Source organism: Hippichthys cyanospilos, chromosome 22 (assembly GCF_059441005.1).
Source record: "Hippichthys cyanospilos isolate Australia breed blue-spotted pipefish chromosome 22, RoL_Hcya_1.0, whole genome shotgun sequence".
NCBI classification, from domain to species: domain Eukaryota; kingdom Metazoa; phylum Chordata; class Actinopteri; order Syngnathiformes; family Syngnathidae; genus Hippichthys; species Hippichthys cyanospilos.
The window spans coordinates 6,775,001-6,795,182 of NC_142390.1; the positions used below are offsets into that span (position 1 = coordinate 6,775,001).

A 20,182-nucleotide genomic window follows, 5' to 3' on the forward strand; every position below is an offset into this window, starting at 1 on the left:
TCAAGCGAACAAAGATGATATCAATAAAATGGACACTGCGGTTATATTTTCAAGTGAATTTGCATGCGTCCCACATTTCTTATCCAGACGTTACTGCTTTTCATATTTTGGAAAGCGTGCCGCCGATGATGATGTAATTTGATATCATCTTAACTCATGGTGATGTTGTTGCAACGAGTGAAGTCATTTTTTTTTAACAAAACGAGTTCGAGTCTAGAACCAATGAAATGCTTCGTCACAGCAGGCGCTAGTTTGGGAGGCGAACATGGAAAAGAACACGTGACGCCTTTTGCTCCAGTGACGTGGGATGTTGTTCATCATGCCGCCACTCAGCTTGATTGGTTGGGGGGTGGGGGGGGGGGGTGTTCGAGGAAATTGTTATCACGCAGTGGAAAGCAAGTGGCGGACCACTTCCAATTGACGTCCTGGAAACACAATCAAGCGTCCAGGGAGGGCAGACGGCACTTTGGCCTTTTCCATCTCTTGAATAATTAAAAAGAGCCACGGAGCAGATCGCTCGTCTATTTTTAGCCGGCGTGGGCTACGAGAGCTGGACAAACATGTGTCGAATACACGTGGGAGCGAGGCGACAAGATAAACACCACGTCACATGACGCCCGCGGCCCAAACAACATCAAATCCGAGTTGAGCGTCATCAATCGGAGGACGACTCGCTCCCCGAGGCATTCCGCTGACACCGTTTGCTCCCAAAATGGATTCGCTTTGTTCTAAAATAAGCTTCGGCAAAGCAATAAATGTCACTGACTGACAGACCACTTTGTTTCACTTTGTCTTCCGCGGAACATTTGTCTACTGGAACTAAAGTATAACTCGTAAAAGCTGACGGCAGAAGAGAGAGGCTTCTGTCTCGTCAAAGTCCGTCCGAAAAGACGCGTTATGGAACTTTTTGATTTAAGATAGTTGAGTTTCACGATTGCGCCGGCTCCAAGCGAAGAAAAATGGCTGCCCGTTGTCGCCGCAGTTCAACTGAATTGCAAAGATAACGTTCTGACTCCTTCGTCAGAACGCCATCTTTTTTCAAGCCATTCCATAAATTTGTGTTATTTTGACGTAAAAAAAAAAAAAACAAAACGTTTGACCGATAACACACTGATGAAATGTGACATTGTATATACAGTGATCCCTCCTACTTTGCCTTCGTGGTTTTTTTTCCAGGAAAAATGAAAAATATTTCAAAATAAAATGTGCAAAAATGTAAAAAAAATGAAAAAAGCAAAAAAGTACAATATACAGTACTGTATTCATCAAATAACAAAGTAATATTAGTTAATAACTATGTTAAGAATTCTTCAAGCGTTAAAGTTCGTGTTTTTTATCTTATTTTGAAATGCACGCTTTTAATTTGCATTTCCGTTTCCTGTTTTACGTTCTCTGTGCGTCATTCGGCTCGTTACGGTGACGTAGTGAATGACAACGTAAGCTCATATTTATAGTTTATTATCATTTATGTTGATAACGCACGCTACTGCCTCTGTTTAGTAAGCGATGAGTGTTTATTCTGTTTATGTGTTCGTTTGTGTAGAGGTTGCACTTTATAGTTAGTAGTTGTTGTTAGTTGTTGCTAACTGGCTAATGTCGGCTAAAAATACAGTAAATTCATCGATTAAGTGTTTATATGTTAGTTTACTGACTTTAAAATTGTTGTTGATGTATTATTCAACAGATACTACATGATACACCATACATGAGCCAAAATAAATGTGAAGTTGAACGTGATGACTTGCGTACTCTTTCACCGGAGTCTTGGTGCAGATAACCAGTCCTGAGAACAAATTCTCAACAAATTAAGTAATATTACTTATTTAATGAATATGCAATAATGTTAATAAGGATAATGTAATGTTAAAAAATAGGAGAAAGGAAATAAAATGTGCAAAAAATACCAAAAAAAAAGGATTGTTCATGGTTACTGCGGCTATATTGGGGCGTACATAGAAATCTAGGAACTGATACCCTACTTCGCGGGTTTCAGACTTCGCGGGGGGGTTGACAGCCCCCATTAACTGCGAAGTAGGGGGATCACTGTATTATCATTTAGTCGGCACATGACTTCTTTTCCACAACGGACACTTCTTGCCTGACTGCGTTCAAAGAGATACATTCAACCGCGACCATATTTAATCTGCATATGAGTGACCTACTGTATAGGCTCCGAGATGCTATCTGCGTAGCCCCAAGCTTAAGGTGACCGGCGCTTGTGCTCTGGCCTACCACTGAACTGAACTTGCCCCTCCTCCCAAAAGCCTGCTGGCTAGAAATCCTTCACATCATCTCAGCATAAATATACACATATCTTTAAAGATGTTGAGTTCAATGGAAATTCACAAGGGGAAATAGGGGATAAGGGTGAGGCTGTGTTAATCTAATTTTCCAACCTTTATTAAGCCACAGCATGTTATTTTACATTATCTCACAGGACAATGCCAAAAAAAAGGAATAATAATGAAAAGTATGCGTAGAAAATATATTTAAGGTCTCTTTTCAACTTCACAAATGTTTGCAATCTCGTGAGGCTTTTACAGAGTTCACACAGGTCTCAGCGAATCTAATTTAAAGCGGTGACAGGAACAGGACATTTTCTTTTCGAACTAAGAGCAAATTGATTGGAACATTGCGTTACCGTATGACTTTATTTTGGTTACTATCAACGTTGCGCGTTGTCATTAGTGATGTAATTTTATGGCAGACGAGCCAGAAATACAACAGATGATGGCACACGATGGCACACAATTTCCTAATGTTGCTGCATAAAATACCTAGTGATACCACTACAAATGTCATTCTTAAGATTGTTCAATCACGGATTGCACAGTGTTTTTTTTTTCTTCTTTTTCATCCAAAATCTATTTTTTTGCCGATTAAGATGACTTAGCTGAAAATGACTGAAAAAAAAAAACGGAATTGTTGATCTAAAAAATAAATATATATTTTAAAAATATGGCCCAGAAATAAATGTTGATATTTCTTTTTTCAGTCAGTCTGAACAATTGTGATATTAATCAAAGTCTGGTACTTGAGGAATGCTTGATGATTTAAAAAATAGATTTTGAACGTGTCAAAAATGTTCAGATTACAATAATATATTCTGATTTAAATGTCAACGTATTCATAGAAATGCAAAAAATATCTATTCATATCTTGCGCATAACTTAAATTGCCACACTTAAGGAGTAAACGACTATTGTAAACAATTGCGCGAAACCTCGGTAGCTAATTTACAAATGGGCGATTTTTAAAAAGAGGAATGAATCCAATTCATTCAATATTTTGCCCAGTCTACGTATGTTATTAATTTGTTTTCAAAAGTAAGCATTGACACCTTCTATTTACCAGCTGCCAGTGATGTCACGTGACAGCTGGCTCTTTGCAAACGAACCGCCCAAGCTCCCGTTGTCCAGAGATGATGTCACTCCCGCCGACGCGGGGCGCGAGGAATTAGCTTGCGTACGAATTCGTCGAAGGCGCGAGTCAAGCTAATACGCGACGGTATAACTTCTGCGGGATGGCCACCCGTATCGGTTTAAAGGTCGCGATAATGCCGAGGCCGCGGCCGCCTTATCGCATATCAGCCAAGACAAATTGACAAGCTTAAGCGCATTGTTTACGCACAATGGAAAAGTCCCGACGCGGATGTGACATATGACAACAGTCACTTGATAGTCGTAACCTTCTGCGGCCACGTCAGCGCAGATAATCCGGCGAGACGCAAACATGAATAAACGCACAGAGTGCAATAACGGGATTTATGCACTTGTGTTTGTGAGGCAATCCGGTGCGCGTGTGGCTCCGTGACGGCGCCCAACGCAGATAGCGGCGGTGAAAACAGGAAGCCGAGCGTGCTCTGCTAATCGGGGGGCCGCTGCCCGCGTTGCCGTGCTGCTCGGCTCCGAGTTTGCTGGAGCGGAGGTAATCTCGGCCGCTCACTGAGTGCATTCTTTTAAACTACCCAGCTAATGGCTTCCTCCTCTTTCCTTATAAAACAAAAGAACTGAAAAGAAGGAAAATAAAAAAACGCGTCCCTGGCAGCGGCGGTCCTTCCGGGACCTTTGCCATCCACCTGAACTGCCTTGCCACCCACGTTTGGATCGCTGCCATTTGCCAGCGCTTTGCCAGGAAAAAGATTTACAACTGGAAGGAAGCCTTCAAGCACATTTTATTGATCCGGTGACCTCTCGCTTGCTTGGTCTATTTTAACACTTTAACCGGAAATTACTAACATTCAAAAGGAAAAAGGCTTGTCAATTACACGCACTGCGAGTTGTCACGGCATCCTGAGTAAAAGACTCATCACCATCGCTTTGAGATAAAACTATTTGGATATCTATTTGGAAAATTTGTCTATGGTAAGAATTGGGAAATTTGCAAATTTACAGTCAAAACCAATCAATGCTTTTTCCCCTTCAAACAAAACGGAACAATTCAAGAGTAGTTACAGTCCCAGAGCTTTTCTCGGACACAATTAGCAGGTTTCTCTTGGGCTGGAAGCGCTCCAATAAAAATTGAGAAATAAACCGCGTCACTCTAAAAGCCGCAAGGTTAAAAAAAAAAGGTGGGGAATAAGTGGCGGTTTATAAGCCGGAATTTATGGCAGATACTCCGACAACGACAACAAAAATACCCTAAACGGCGGAGCACTGGTTCTCAAATGAGGGCGCAATCTGTTAACTTTATTCCTGCAGGTATCAGCAAATGTAAAACTTTTTAATGGTGTGACCGGAAAAGTACTTTTTTTTTATTTTCAAATTAAAATCAAATTAATTGGAACATGAAACAACTTTTTGCTAAATGGTGTTATGACTCCTTGGCAAAGTGAGCGGCAGATAATTATTTTAATAATCCGTAGATTTTTTTTTAAATGATTAATGTATTTTTTTACATTTTCATCACTTTATATATATATATATATATATATATATATATATATATATATATATATATATATATATATATATATATATATATATATATATTTTTTTTTTTTTTTTTTAATTACCAGTGCAGAAAATGTAATTTTTTTGTAATCTAGCTGCTGGTTTTGATGGATAATATGGGCCAAAGCCAAAAATGTTACTCAATGTTAAAGCAGATGTTTACAAATGGAAACAGAATGCTAATCAAGTCTTCTTTCATCAAAGGGGATGAATGAACCGGAAAATATTTCATCCAAGGTGAGCATTTGGACAATTTTAGGTGTCTTACAATAAATCAAGTAAAAATATTAATATGGCAATCAATTAGTTGATAATTCATCGATACACATCCACAGTACAATGATATTATTCTTGTTTTGTTTTGTTTTTTTTAACTCTTCACACTTGTTTGACATGCATTTTGTCCCACCTAATATATCCAATTATCCGACAAATAAATAATTTTTTGACGTCTGGGGCCGTCACTGGCAGCGAATGAGATCAAATCTGCGCTACGTAGTCCCGGAAGAGCTCCACGCTCCTCGCGCGTGCGGCGCAGCGTGAGCGGACCGTTTCCCCGTCGTGAAAAGGCAGCGCAAAGTAGGCCGAGAGCGGCGACCTCCTCGCACACGAGCGCGTTTGCGCTATGGCGTGTGCGTGCGTGTTACGGTGCCGCGTGTGACCTAGTTGTGTTGGGCCCGCATCTGAGTTTCTGCGCTGCAGGTTACACTGGCGTTATGATGCACTTTACTTGCTCCGATAAAAACTGGAGCGCTCGAACGCAACGGAGAAATTCCAAATGTCATCGAGGCCATATTGACTCCGGCGTCCTTTTGTACATCACGTATCTACTGTATGTTCTTGGGTTTCGGGAAGTACTGTCAAACCTTTGCGAACAATACAACTATTATCATAATTATTATTGGGAATCCCACGTTCCCCCGCGTCTGGGAACTGGATGTCCTGGTTGTAACATAATCGCCGTGACGACGTTGGCCATCGCCGCGGATACGGAGCCACAGGTAAACAAGAGAGGAGGGGAGGGGGGAGCGCTTCATTGGAAGTAAAGGCACCGTGACTGGAAGGGAGTTGAAAACATGCTGCGCTCATGATGTTTGGAGCGGAGCGTCATAGCGAAACCGGCGCGGGCGAGCCAACACAATTGCTGCATTGATACACCCGAGGGTGTGAAACATTCTCACATTTCTCGCCATTCAAAGACTTTGAGGTCGGCGAAACTGCGAGCGTATCCCTCATTGGTACTGTGACGGGATCGCTATGTTCTTATTTTTGGTTTTTCCTTCATTGTTTTGTTTCTCAACATCGCGCCGATGTTGTTGTTGGGGGATATTCATGTAGCTTCTTATTTGCGCTTTTCGGATTTTTTGTTGGGCGGCCCAGTATCAAGTTGACAGCTAAAAGTGAACATGCTAAACGGGAAAAATAAACACAATAAAGCGCAAGAAAAGCAAATTAAACTAATGTATTTTCCGCATTATAAGACGCACCCTCAATCAATGACATATTTTAAAACGTTTTCCATATATAAGGCGCACGGGATCATAAGGTGCACCCTCAATGACAAATTCTAAAACTTTTTCCATATATAAGCCGCACCTGATTATAAGGCGCACCCTCAATTAATGACATTTTAAAACGGTTTCCATATATAAGGCGCACCGGATTATAAGGCACACCCTCAATTAATGACATATTTTAAAACGCTTTCCATATATAAGGCGCACCATCAGCTTTTTAAAAAAATTAAGGCTTTTAGATGCGCCTTATAGTGCGGAAAATATGGTACACTAAATTTAACAGGACACATTTGAGAGCACAAGTAAATCTTAGATTATCTGTAAATAATTAAAAAACAAACACCGGTAAGTAACTTGTGGCTTGGATGACTGTTTTCAAAGAAATTTAAGATGAAGCAGATTCTACTTGAACTGGACTAATTATCCCAGAGAAACTCATCTCAGAACAAGAGCAGGGCCTGGGACGGTATAAAAATGGGCGATATGCTAGGCTAAGAATGCAGTTGGGAAGAAAAAAATGCTCTAAAATTGACCATATAAATTCTAGATTTTTTTTTTCATATGCATAGTAATGCTACACAATGAAATTCTTATTATGTTCACTTTCCCGAGCAGACTACGTTCCACAATCGAGCAAATAATAAAGTAGACAATAACGTAACAGAGCAATAAGGGGAGTAAAAATGAAGGACAAGTAAATGAACACTCACATTATGAGCACATTATGGAATAGAGTATACATATGAAGTAGTGCAAAACATGATGTATTTTGCAGCTTTCCTGCACTGTGCAGGATTTGTAAGGTGCACGTGATAAGGCAGATATACAATATATACATAGAAAGCAGTTATTTGGAAGTAACGATTTTTTTCAATCGATTGATGGCAATTTTGTCGATTCCTCGATGAATCAGAAAAACACCAGTATTCATTTCTGTCAATTTTTTTTAAGGACGTTATTTCAAATTGACAGTACGTACTCGAACGTGAGTAAACCAATAGTCTGTAATAAGTGAAAAATACTATCTTCAAGATGACTTCAAGTACATAACTCAAGTGAATTCTTGTGGGATTTGAGATTTTAGTGCGGAACATTCTTGGGAAGCCAACGGCCATCCATGACTGCTCCATCTTTGAGTTCAAACACATTCCCAAGCTCTTTGTGGTCATATATATATATATATATATATATATATATATATATATATATATATATATATATATATATATATATATATATATATATATATATATATATATATATATATATATAAAAGCTGATGGTGCGCCTTATAATCCGGTGCGCCTTATATATGGAAAATATATTAAGTTTAATTTGCTTTTCTTGCGCTTTATTGTGTTTTATATATATATATATATATATATATATATATATATATATATATATATATATATATATATATATATATATATATATATATATATATATATATATATATATATATATATATATATATATAAATATATATATAGTGTATGGTATATGAGCAAATGAATTTTTAATACACACCCGAGTCTTGTCCAGTTGTCTTCGGGATCGTCCAAACAAAACGTGAGTGACGGGGGGTGCTTCAGCACTCTCAACCGTGACCACAATCAGTCCTTCTCCCTTTTCAGCTGTTTGTCTTGAGGTCACGGGCGGATGGGTTCTCTCCCAGCATGCATTGTGCTAAAAAGGAGACACCGACGCATTTAGCATTCTGCAACCTCAAATCTCATTTGTCGGAAAGAAACACGAGATTCGGATTCTTCGCTATTGTTTCCCTTGAGTTAATTATTTGTTAGTTGTTACAATAGAACAAAATCGTTTCAGAGGAGTTTTGGTTGGTTCTATGCAGATTCCAGCTGTAAATCGAGTTACAATTAACGACGGCGATTAATCGACAACGGATCAAAAATCAATTTCATCCATAACCTTCTTGGATAATCAATGACTCGTTTTTGAAGTTGTCCAAATCCAGTTTTTGAACTGTCAGTTTGAAATAATATGTTTTTTTTAATAAAAGGATGAAAATGAAAACTTTTTGAACCCATTTATTGACAAAAATCATCAATAGATTAATTGATTATTAAAATAATCATAGTTGGAGCCCTGACTTGAGATGTTTACCTTAAATGCACTCTTTTTACTCTAGTTACTCTTATCAAAATGATAGTGATATTTGTGTTTATTTATTTATTTTTAATGAATTACCTTGCCTTGAAAATCCAACATTATCCTTGCTAGGAATGGTCCGGTGTTGAAACCTTACACAACGATGATCTGAAGCGTGTCATAATCTGTTTTTGCGGGGACTGTTTCATAACTCGTCAAGATGTTTGGAGCAAAAAAATAAATATCCAAAAAATAGAGGTTACATTTTATCAGCACACAAACGCTTGTTGTCACATTGCTGGATGTCTTGAGGGCTGATTCCTTTGATTTTTGTTATAACTATTCAAATTTTACAGCCAGCCTACAAGCTTTTGATTTCATTCGACCCAGGACAGATGGAATTGTTGGAAGGTTTTTACTGGGAATTACCGTAAAAAGATCATTTCTATTTTGCATTATATATTAGCATTTAGTTGGAAAGTTAATATGATTGGGTTGAACACTTTGCGGTTTAAATATACAACGTGGAACTTTTTTTGATTTAAAGACTCCCGTATGAAACAGGTTGACGCAAACAGGCTCGTTTCTTGTTTAGAAAATCTAGTTTTGGTTTTTGACAGCAAGCGCAAAGAAATAGTCTTAAAAACGGCTAAAGCTACAAGTTGAAACGCTTTGATTGCAGGGCGGCCAGATTTGCTGAGTCATCAAAATAAACGAAACTAGCGACTAAATATTTTGTTGTTGTTTTATATCTTCGCGTCCTCGCCTTTGTTCCGTCTCAATGACGTCTTTGTGCTTGAACACAAAAAAAAAACTCAACATTTTATCTCTGTGTGCGCCCACACGTAGCACTCATGTTTACGACGCTGTTACATGGTGTTCCCCTAGAACAAAGAGTACCTTCAGGGTGAGCAGCAGGTTCTCTGCGGCCTCGCAGCCAGGTACTCTTCTGCTGGCAACTTTTAATGAATACCAGGTACAGAACCAGGAAGTGGCGGCGAAGAACCAGAGGTTTCCAAAATAAGCAGCAAACCCCCGAAAGACCAACAACATCTACAAAACACATCAAATGGGTACAAATAAAGTCAATAACGGTGGAAGAAAAAATCATGAGTTCATGAAGTTAACATGTGGACTACAACATGACGTATGAAGCCTACAGCAACTCTTGGTTCTAGTTAGTGTTTTGGTGGGCCAAACTCACCTTGGGCCCTTTTGGACATTGTCATGCTGGGATCAGAAAGCTTCCCCACATAGCTGGAATGTATTAAAGCGATGCTGTTTTCATAAAAACGCTGACAAGGGACTCAAGTTCAAAACCACAATTAACAAACTACAGGCAGGACACAGCTTGACGTGTTAGCATAAATGCAAAAGTTTGCGTTTTTTAAGAACGTTTCTCCGGGAAATGACTGTATATTTGCTTCATATATGCTTGGCTAAACCGCACTACTCACCACAAACTTCATGTATACGTCACAAAACAATAAATCAAAATTATATTTGGACATTCAAATTTGGAGTGCAATGACAGGAAGTTCTATTTTTTCTTCTTTTACGAACTTCCTGTTTCAGTTTAAAGCAACATCGCCCCCTCGAGGCCTGGCATGTATTCTACAATCAATTTCCTTGCAAACGTATGTTTGCGGGTTACGATCGTCGTATCCCTAAAAGTACGATTTTTAAGTGTAAAAAAAGATATATATTACATCACGAAAGTACCTAAATGTGAAGAATAAACATTTTTAAATAGGAAAACTTTTCCGAACATAGTTATGTTCAAATGTACATGTAGGCTAAATGCTAAAAATACATAGTACATATTTGCCCATAATCCGACGTGCACAAGCAAACAAAAAAGTAACAGTTGCCCAACATTATACAATTGCTTTTGAAAATCAAATAAATATTATTTGTTATATTTACAGTTTTATTATGTCTGTCGCGCATTACTGTATAACAATTCGTATTATTTCCCAGAATGCCTCGGGGTATGCGCAGGCGCATGTTATTTTTTTTGTATTACGTTTACGCCACACTAGCAGCTACACTCACTTCCGTATGAAATAAAGATAATCTCCCTGGAGTTGGAGATGAAAATCATATTTTTATGTCTCTGGTTATTCTTTCCTCAATGTGTTACCATAGTAACACTTCATTACATTCTACCCCAATATCAGTAGATCATAAAAATGCAAAAATAATTACTGTGCACAGGAGTCAAAGTAGCTTTAATTTGACATCACGCTGTAGTGCAATAAAACTATATATATATATATATATATATATATATATATATATATATATATATATATATATATATATATATATATATATATATATATATATATATGGGCCAATTCTGATGACCACATGAACTCAACATGGGGTCAGACGCATGGACAGACAAACACACACTTAGCGAAACAAAGAGTCTAGTGTGAAGTGTAGTATCACTGGCAGTTCTGGTGCGATCTCTCGTCTCGTCTTTTCCCGTTCTGTGCAGCCTGTGTGGGTTGACACCCACCGGCCCATCTGCACCCACCGGGGGCCCTGAGGGCCCCTGGAGTCCATCTGGCATCTTCCTCTCGTGTCTGGCGACTCGACGCCTACGGAAGTCTTTTCAGCTTGTCCGAACTGCTTTGCATACTCGTGGTAATCACACATCAGCATACTTTTCATATATGACATCATTGGGAACAAGACTTCTTCTCAAATGTAATGCTACATATGTAAGAGTCATTACGCTTTATTAAAAAAAAAATCTATTGATAATGTGTTCTACATGCCCCTACGAGTCCAAACATTTTTTAATTATCTACCACCCTGTGAGATATTTTTTTCAGCCAAGTACACCCTAATCAATGCATTTTTGGATGAAGAAAAACATTGATTAAATTTTATTAGTGTTATCTCTAGGCATATTAAATCTTGGGGTTCGTAAGGATAGCGCATATAATACGATCAGTTTTATTTTTGACGTCTGCTAGCAAATTGTGTCACTAATAACAATGTGACTTGTTAAAAAAAAATCTGATGCGCAACGATTTTGCAACAAATTCATGTTCCAGTTAATTTGCACTCAATTTGAAAACAAACTTTTCCTTTTAGGACAAGTAAAAAGCAATTGCCTAAAAGTAGGGAGGGACTTAATGGCCACCCATGTTCATTTAATGAGGATTTCACAGTGAGAGTGGAGGCCTTACTGTCATCTGATGAAGACAAGATGGCCCCCATTTACATGCCAAAAAGCCAGTGAGACGTTAAGACAATGGGAGGATTAGCGAGGTCGCTGCTTTGTAAATTGCTCGGGCAGAGTTAATGAACTAACTGAAGAGTCTTCATTATTAACAAGCAGATAGCACAACTTGATAGCTAATACAACTTTGTTATATCTCATCAGAAGAATTGTAAATAAATCTGGGAAATAATCATGACACCAGTTATTTCTGTACATAAAAGTGGGACTTTAATTGAAAATTTTGTATAAAAAAAAATAGCAATACCCATCTTTTAGAGCCCCGAGTGGCAACAGTGAGCCCAAAGGTGTCGAATGTAGTGAGGCTGTGTGAAAGCGTTTTTCTTTTCTATTCCCAAACAACTCAAAACATCTTGAAAGTACAGAAAACCAGATGGATTCATAGGTAAATAACATTCAAATCCTTTCAAATTTAAGTAAACTTGTTTTATTCTGCTTAACATCGACAACTGTCAGTGCATCCTCCACATCTAAAAAAAATAATAATAAATTGTCGATATGTAAAAATAAGTTAGGAATGCAAACTAAAGGCCAAGTAGGATATGCAAAAAAAAAAAACAAAAAAAATCGTTTTTAAAGGGAGGGGAAGTTTAAGCATCGACAATAAATAAATAAATAACCACAGAATGTGGAATGTCTACACATTTTGTTTACAAATAAATTAAATGCAAATGGGGAGGGGGGAAAAAATATACACACTGAAAGAAGGGGGGGAAACACTGTACAATATTTGCCCGAAAGAACAAAAAATAACCAACAACATTGTTGATGAATATTGCATTGATTGTGCATTTCACACCCCGAGGAGCCCCCGGAAGAGGCCGGGGGTCCGCCGAGTGTCAAGCAGTGAGATGGCGGGAGGCAAAAACGTTCAACAGGCGATACAACTCGCAACAGGCATGGCTGGACACATCGGGAGAAGGAGACGAGAAAAAGGCCGAGCGGGGGTCGAGGTGTATGTGTGTGCTGACATGTTGTAGACATTCAGAAAAAAGACAGGATCCAGTTTTCCAAAAAAACACCTGTTCAGGCTATAGAGTGAGTGAGCAGCTTTGAAGAGTGATACACAGTCGCGCACGCGTGTGTGTGTGTGTTTTTCAAGTATTCCGTTCTCTCCTCTCGAATGCTCTCGCGGCGGCCTTCTCAGCTGGGGGCTACTTGGCTTGTCAATGACGGTGGTCTCCGTCACTGAGGTTGAATCCGAAAAAAAAAAACAACAACAAAGGTTGAGATGAAAAGCCCCCAGAAAAAGCAGCGTTCCAAAAAAGGCACTCCAAAATTAAAACATTGAATTTTAAAAAAAAAACAAAAACAAAACAAGGTTTTCTCCAAAGCTCTATGAGAGCAGCCATATCTGAACAGGAAGGCCTTACCAGATGCATATACCAGCCTACTGACAAAAAACAAGTTCAAAATGGGAGAGGGGGGGGGGGGTGGTAAAGGGGAATAAGCAGTGCTGGTAAGAACACCCAAACAGCAAAATGTTCCCCTTTAGGAAACAACTTGTATGAACTGAATGAAAACAGGGGATGGGGGGGGCAACAAACAGAACAGTTGCTGGCTACAGGCTACTGAACTCAAACTTGGAAGTCCTTAACTCCGTGCAGCCTGGCCTTGCCCCGCGCCCCAAAACAAGTCTTTAGAGTCCTTAGGACTGCTCCTCAGAGGCTCTCCTTGCTTGAGGTTGTGCTGGATGAAGAGTCGGTGGCGATGGTCCGCAGGCGGATGTCGACGGCGGCCGGCTCCTCGGGATTGGTCGCCGGGGCCTCATCCGTGGCCCCCATCCAGGGGTGGTCGCAGATCTGCTCGAGCGTGGGCCGGTCGGAGGGCCGGAGGGCCAGGCACCATTTGATCAGCTGCTGACATTCTGTGGAATGGAGACGTAATTTGAGTTCATACGTTGTTTATGAACGTGAATAATTCAAGTCTTGCATTAAACTAAGACGTCAAAAAAAAAAACACCTTCAAAATTATATACATTTCAAGTTCCAATTGCTTCCCCAAAAAATGTTAAATCTTTAAAAAGTGTATGAATGTTGAGTTGATGTTGGAACTGATTTAACATCAGCGTACGTTGTCGTCAACATTTTGCATAGGAAAACCTTATTTTGGACCATATCGCCGAGCCCACGTGTGAAAATTATTCATTAGGTCCAAGCTGGTGGACCAGGATTTGTTCTTTCCTCGTAACATAAGCGCCTGAACTCGATAAATGTCAGGCAACGCCGCTGTAAATGATCCCCCTCACACCGGTTTATTCCAGATCCTAAAAGTACCACTTGCCGCAGCTAGGGGGCGACAGACAACCGCTGTGCGCACTCCCACTCACCGGCTGTCACCCTCCTCCTGAAGTACACTCTCCCCCGGAGGATCTCCTCGTCCTGCTCGAAGGGGATGTCGCCGCACACCATGTCGTAAAGCAGCACGCCCAGCGACCACACCGTGGCCGAGCGTCCGTGGTACCGGTGGAAGCGGATCCACTCCGGCGGGCTGTACACACGGGTACCTAAAACGACCGGAAGAACATGGTTGGTGTTTCTAGGTCATGGAAAAGAAAAATAGAAGCTGCCCTTACAACCATAACAAGCGGTTGCTACCCCCCCCCCCCCCCCCCCCCCTTTCCACCACAACAGAAGCGGAAACGTGATCCAGTCATGTGACTCGTGCCTCGGGTTTCACAACAAACACGTTACGTGGCACTGGACGGGCCTACGGTGATTCAACGATGTTCGATTCCCGTACAGTACGAATCATGCGTCATCAAGGCTCGCGATCACATTTGAAATACATTCATGACGCGAGGGAAGCCCTCCGCCCCAAAATAATACACCAGTGCGTCATGGGCTAGTGAACGCCTCCGCGACCGAAAATAGCGCATCAAGGGCAACACAACCCCCGAAACCCCCTCCAAAAAAAAAAACCCAAAAACAACGCAGCAGCTTACCGTCAAAGTCGGTGTAGACGGTGTCCTTGAGAATCGCCCCGGATCCAAAGTCAATCAGCTTGAGCTCCCCGGTGCGCAGATCCACCAGCAGGTTCTCGTCCTTAATGTCCCGGTGCACGACACCGCAACTGTAGCAGTGGCGCACCGCCTCCAGGACTTGGCGGAAGAAGCCCCGCGCCGCTTCCTCGTCCAGGGCGCCCTTCTCGGTGATGAAGTCGAACAGGTCCTTCACCAGCTCCGGCCTCTCCATCACCAGGAGCCATCCGTCGGCGCGCTCGTAATAATCCAGCAATTTGATAACTCCGCGGAAAGACGAGCTGACCTTCTTAAGGAGCAGGATCTCGAGCGGGACCATGCTTCCGTTCTGAGACCGAAACGAGAGGGGGGAATCCGTGAGCGCGAGTGCGCTGGGATACACGGCGCCCAGCCCTCCTTAACATCAAAACAAACACTTACAAGTGAGCCCCACTCGGTCACCCTTTCCTTGGCGACGTGTTTTACGGCCACCTACGGTCGAAAAAAAGCACACACGATTATTTCGGGATAAGTCGAAATTTGGCGAAAGTCAATTTCTCCACCCCCTCCCGCGACTCACCGGTGCCCCGTCAGAGAGCCTGCTACCGGAGTACACGGTGCCAAATCCACCGCTCCCCAGCACGGAGCCCACCTGGTACACCTTCTCGAAAGGTTCCTTCTCCATTTTAACTGTTTTGGAGGTGAAGGGGGAGCATGATTAAGTTGCTCCGCCGAAGCCGTCCAGCATTTAGCCGTTAACCTCTTTCAAGCTCCCTCCAGCCGTCTTTGGCGGTTACCTACCCGGTTGAAGCTGTAGTTTCACTGGGAGGTGGTCCATGCTCGACGGGTTGCAAATGTGCGAAAAAGAACCAAACTTTGACAGCAACATATTAGAAAAAAGAAAAGCCGGTGGTGCCGATCCAAGGCTGAGGTTCCGAATACGACCAAGAGAGACTTTAAAGGGTTTGGGCGCCGTCTAAACTGTGGTGTGGACCGTCTTGGGATATATCCAGTCCAGCAGTGCGCCGATTCGGCCACACCGCGCCCGTTCAATTCGTGTCACGACCGTAAAGTCGCACACCGGTGTCCGAAAACCGACATGAAAGCGGGTCGGAGAGGGGGTGGTCTCGAAGTACCACCGGGAAAAGCAAAACGAGGCTCCGAAGGAAAGCGCTTGAACAAACGTAGACTCCGGAGTTTTCTGGAAACGCACGCGAGTAGAGCGTGAAAAGGTCCTACACTCGATGTTGATATCCCGAGGAGTTGTCGCTGTCTGAGCTTTGACGCGGTCTATCAGAGCCAATATTTTGACGCTCGGTGAGACGTTTGGTATTCCTCCGCCGCCAATACAGCGCGACCCTTTCGTTAGAATCGCGCTGATAAAACACCGCGTTTGGCCAAATACGTGTCCGAGCGCTCGCGTAAACGCAATCGGTTATTTTAACACACTTTTGCTCGAATATTTCGACTTAAAATTCATTTGCATCACGGCGCTATTTTCTCATAGTACGAGACGCGCAGGGATCTCGTCTGGTTGCTTTGAGCTCGGTTCACTATCGACTAGGAGGCGGCAACCAATCAGATGTTGTATATAAATACAAGCTTTTGGGAATTGGCCAATCAGGTAAAAGTTGTTGTAATAAAGCAGACATTTGAGTGCACGTGGCGGCAAATTTGCACCCACCCCCTCCCCCTCCCCCCACCTTTATTTCTACCCCCGACCCTCCCTTACGCAGCTCTGCAGCAAGAGACAGACAGTCTGGTTGGAAAAGAAAAGCTCATTTTGTAGACAACCCATGGCAAATTAGTCATGAATATGTCTCCACTGTTCTTTGTTTAGGAGGGCGTGTATCCCAAAAGTACTGTAAATTTATCTATTTAGCACCACAATCTAGTCAGCAATTACTAGCAACAAAACTTAAAACTCTAAAATATAGTATAAAAATCCCAGAGTTGATCGTCCCAACTAACTGTGCATGACTCACAATTGACACCGTTTGGGAACAAAATAGGTTAGCGAGATGAAAACACGCTCGGGTCGAAGTTTGCAAAGCTAGCCGTCCGATTTTGGAGTACAAACTTTCCACGTTTACTGTCACACATGGCAACATGACCTTGGCTCACTGTGAACTTTCCACTGTTTATCTCCTCCATCCTGCGATAACCTGTGCAACTGTGTATGTGTGTATTTTTGAACGCTAACCAAACAAGAAGCGTTTGAAAAGTTCCACAGAACGTTATCAGGCTATAGGCCGAGCAAGCGCAAAGTTATGTAAATGTACATTGCAAACAACAACAAGTGTCCAGGTCAGGGATTGGCAATTTGAGCGAAGGAAGCCGCCACAATTTTGGACCTACCCAATTTCTAACCAATTGTTTGACAAAAATGTTCGTTTTAATGCAAAGTCAAAAAAGGCGTTGTCCAACACCACAAAATGACGGCGGCTATGACGTTCTTTTTCACAATTCCAGGCTGGAGGTTGAAGGTGATAGTGAGAATTATCTGCCTTCTTGTGGTTGAAACTTGTATTATGTTGTTTTTAAATACAGTGGACCTCCGCGCTTACGTTATTTTCATGTTGCCACGTGGAATACTGAGTTTTTTCATCCCCTCTTTATGGTATTTTCCCGGTTTTGCGACAAAAACAACTGTCATGACCCTAGGGGCTTGGCCGTATTTGTGTTGTTTCGTCTCCATTTGCAGGCATTTTTAGGTAATTACGCGTATTATCAGTTGTCGTCCCAGCAATGCGTCACTACAATTCCGGTCTGCTATTGGTCGACGTCTCCTTACGGAGATGCCGGTCTGCTATTGGTCGGCCTCACTCGTTTCAAAATGGCGGAGCGGTAAACCTTTGCTCAATTGTGAGTGGTTATAAAAGCGTATTTCTAGTGCATGTTACTGCTTAATTCAAAGTTGAAAGGGTTAGCCATGGGTCCCAAGATTGCTAGTGATGTTAAAGAGATGATTTATGTGGAAACCATGCTGGAGATAACTTATTAGGGAATATGAACATAACAAGTGCATTCAAAGGTAAATAAGTTCTTTCTATATTTGTTATTTATGATGTTTTCTGATGTATACATGTTTGTATACATGTTTGTTAGCTATTTAACATAGGTTTGGATTGCTCGGCATACGGTGAATTCGCATTACGAGCCAACCGCGGAACGGATTAATCTCGTAACACGGGGGCCCACTGTATATATTTTTGTGTCTTCTGTAATGTTTGCATTACTAACTATTACCTCTTTTACGATTAGAATATCAATATATTTAACATTTTCATTCACTTTTCCAGGCCAACAGAATATTGTGTGCTAGGTCTATGTAAATATGGGTGCCGCCATTGCAAGATTGACTTCCATTCTTCAGTTCAAATTGATGTAAGTAATAGCTGTGTTGTAAGTGTGGAAACACTGCCATCCGATGGTCACAGTTATCACTTCAGTGCTAAATTTGCTTATGTTAGCATTAGTCAAGGGTGTCGGCGCTTCTCCATATAAAAATGTATTTGACCAGAATTTTATTATTTATTATCGTTCTAATTTTTTTTTAAAGATTACAGACTCATACCGGCCCAAAAATGCCTCACAAGCTAGAATTTGTCTTCAAGGACTGAGACAAAGTATGTTTTCGTGACCCTGTGGATCAGAAGTGGAATTTCTACTCAAAATGTCTCAGTTTTCAGTGTTTTTCCCCTTAAAAAGATACGAGTCAGTTCAGGTGAAGTTTTTCTTCCTTCACTTGTCATGAAGTCACACTTCATAACTATTAGCGGTCTTGGAGATGCAACATAATACGCGGACGGGATAGCTCACAGTGGGCAAAGTGTAAATGGGGGCACGGGTGGACTGAGGTGAAATCGAGTTCCCGCAAATGAGATGTGTGACGGATGAGATGTCAAAACTGCTGTTGACGATGCTAAGATCAAATGACTGGACCTTGTAGAAGTGATTTCATACCTGTTTTTAAAAAAAAAAAAGTTGGGCGAACTAAAAATGTCAATTTCTGATCAAATTTCAAGTTGGGCAATTCAAAACAGCAATTTATCAACCCAAGCAATAATAGTTGAGATCAAAAATTATCCATCCGTTTTTACTTTGGAAAACAATGATCCACATTTTCGGTAATTTACTGACCAAAGTAGCAACCAAAACAAAGGGATATTCAACACCAATTTTTACCAGTATGATACTTAACTGATGAGTAACAACCGATACCAAATACCGATACCACGAGTAATTTTGATTATATATATATATATATATATATATATATATATATATATATATATATATATATATATATATATTAGTGTTGTTGATGTTCCTCAAAGCAAAGAAGCAAAAAAAGACATCATTAGGTCATAAAAGCGACCCGCGACCTTACAAGCCCTCGACACGACTTTCCTAGCAGCCTCTAAAAAGATCTCCACATACTAAATAATGCATCTCACTCCTATGATCCGGAATGCTGTAGCGTATTATGTCGGGATAAATCCAATCTTTGCCTTGGACAAGGCTCAGTCAACTTTATGAAGTATTCATGATCGCGTACCCCCACAAGTGTCTTTTGGCCAAGGTTTGATAGGAACGCGTGGCGCGCAGTGGTTCACAGCTCTCGTGGGAAATCATCATCAGGCATTTTCTTATTTATGTGCGCCACTTCTCCGAAAAAAAGCCACGAAGAAGAAAAATGGCTAGCGGCCCCGCGATGAGCTGTCAACTGTCCGGCCTCCTCTGGTCTTGGGTGTATTTCCGCACATGACTTGGATGTCCCCCACTTTCCTTTGCTCTAATTGCCGCCTTGGTAAATGGTGTCAGCCAGCCCAAAAGGGGTCCAACGGCATTTGCATCTCTAATTTGATGGCTTGCGTTTGGGGACACATAAAACCAGACGCACCAGAGGGTACGTGGCCACATCAGAGTCCTGGAGTCACCCGTGGTTATTTTTAGCCCCCGCCGCGCTGGTTAGTAGCGGCCACATCATTTTGGTAAGCCGACGATTGAAATCGATCCAGCTTGGCTTTGCTGGTGCCCGCTGGGACGTTTGTCATGCGAGGTCCTCAACGTGAGGTCGGCTCGTAGAACCAGAATGCCCTTCCCAAGTTCTCGAGATCAAAAATCATTTTGGGTTGAATGACTGCTAAATAATAACTTTAAAAGATGGATTGGTCCGCTTTTGGGTTATTCCTCACCCAACTGTTTTTTTGTTTTTTTTTTTTTTTTTTTATAAATGTCAAACTGATACAAAATTAAATTTATAATCATTTAATGTATTACTTTTTAATGAAAAATGGTCTAAATCTTACGCATTGTCCCTTTAAGACACCCCCCCCCCACACACACAAAATCATAAGACTATTTCTCACCCAAT

At 41.2% G+C, this 20,182-nt stretch overlaps 2 protein-coding genes across 4 annotated transcripts in view; both read right to left on the reverse strand.

Annotated features, from left to right (window-relative positions):
• The window catches only part of ptpn12 (protein tyrosine phosphatase non-receptor type 12), a 48,049-nt gene extending 37,990 nt beyond the window's left edge, over positions 1 to 10,059 (reverse strand). The window contains exons 1-3 of one of the 2 annotated variants that reach the window (XM_088406049.1): positions 9,789 to 10,059; positions 9,485 to 9,637; positions 8,000 to 8,158 (exon numbers count right to left, since the gene is read on the reverse strand). In XM_088406049.1, coding sequence (XP_088262175.1) covers positions 8,000 to 8,158; positions 9,485 to 9,637 — 312 coding nt within the window. In that variant the 5' untranslated portion in view covers positions 9,789 to 10,059. Of the gene's footprint in view, positions 1 to 7,999; positions 8,159 to 9,484; positions 9,638 to 9,788 lie in introns of those variants that run through there. The other variant, XM_088406052.1, reaches the window with a different exon arrangement.
• Positions 10,060 to 12,254: 2,195 nt separating this feature from the next.
• Positions 12,255 to 20,182, reverse strand: part of LOC148405683 (serine/threonine-protein kinase pim-3-like) — a 107,695-nt gene continuing 99,767 nt past the window's right edge. The window contains exons 1-6 of one of the 2 annotated variants that reach the window (XM_088406798.1): positions 15,604 to 16,392; positions 15,383 to 15,492; positions 15,244 to 15,294; positions 14,788 to 15,151; positions 14,173 to 14,349; positions 12,255 to 13,710 (exon numbers count right to left, since the gene is read on the reverse strand). In XM_088406798.1, the coding sequence (XP_088262924.1) occupies positions 13,505 to 13,710; positions 14,173 to 14,349; positions 14,788 to 15,151; positions 15,244 to 15,294; positions 15,383 to 15,492; positions 15,604 to 15,691 (996 nt within the window). In that variant the 5' untranslated portion in view covers positions 15,692 to 16,392 and the 3' untranslated portion in view covers positions 12,255 to 13,504. Of the gene's footprint in view, positions 13,711 to 14,172; positions 14,350 to 14,787; positions 15,152 to 15,243; positions 15,295 to 15,382; positions 15,493 to 15,603; positions 16,393 to 20,182 lie in introns of those variants that run through there. The other variant, XM_088406799.1, reaches the window with a different exon arrangement.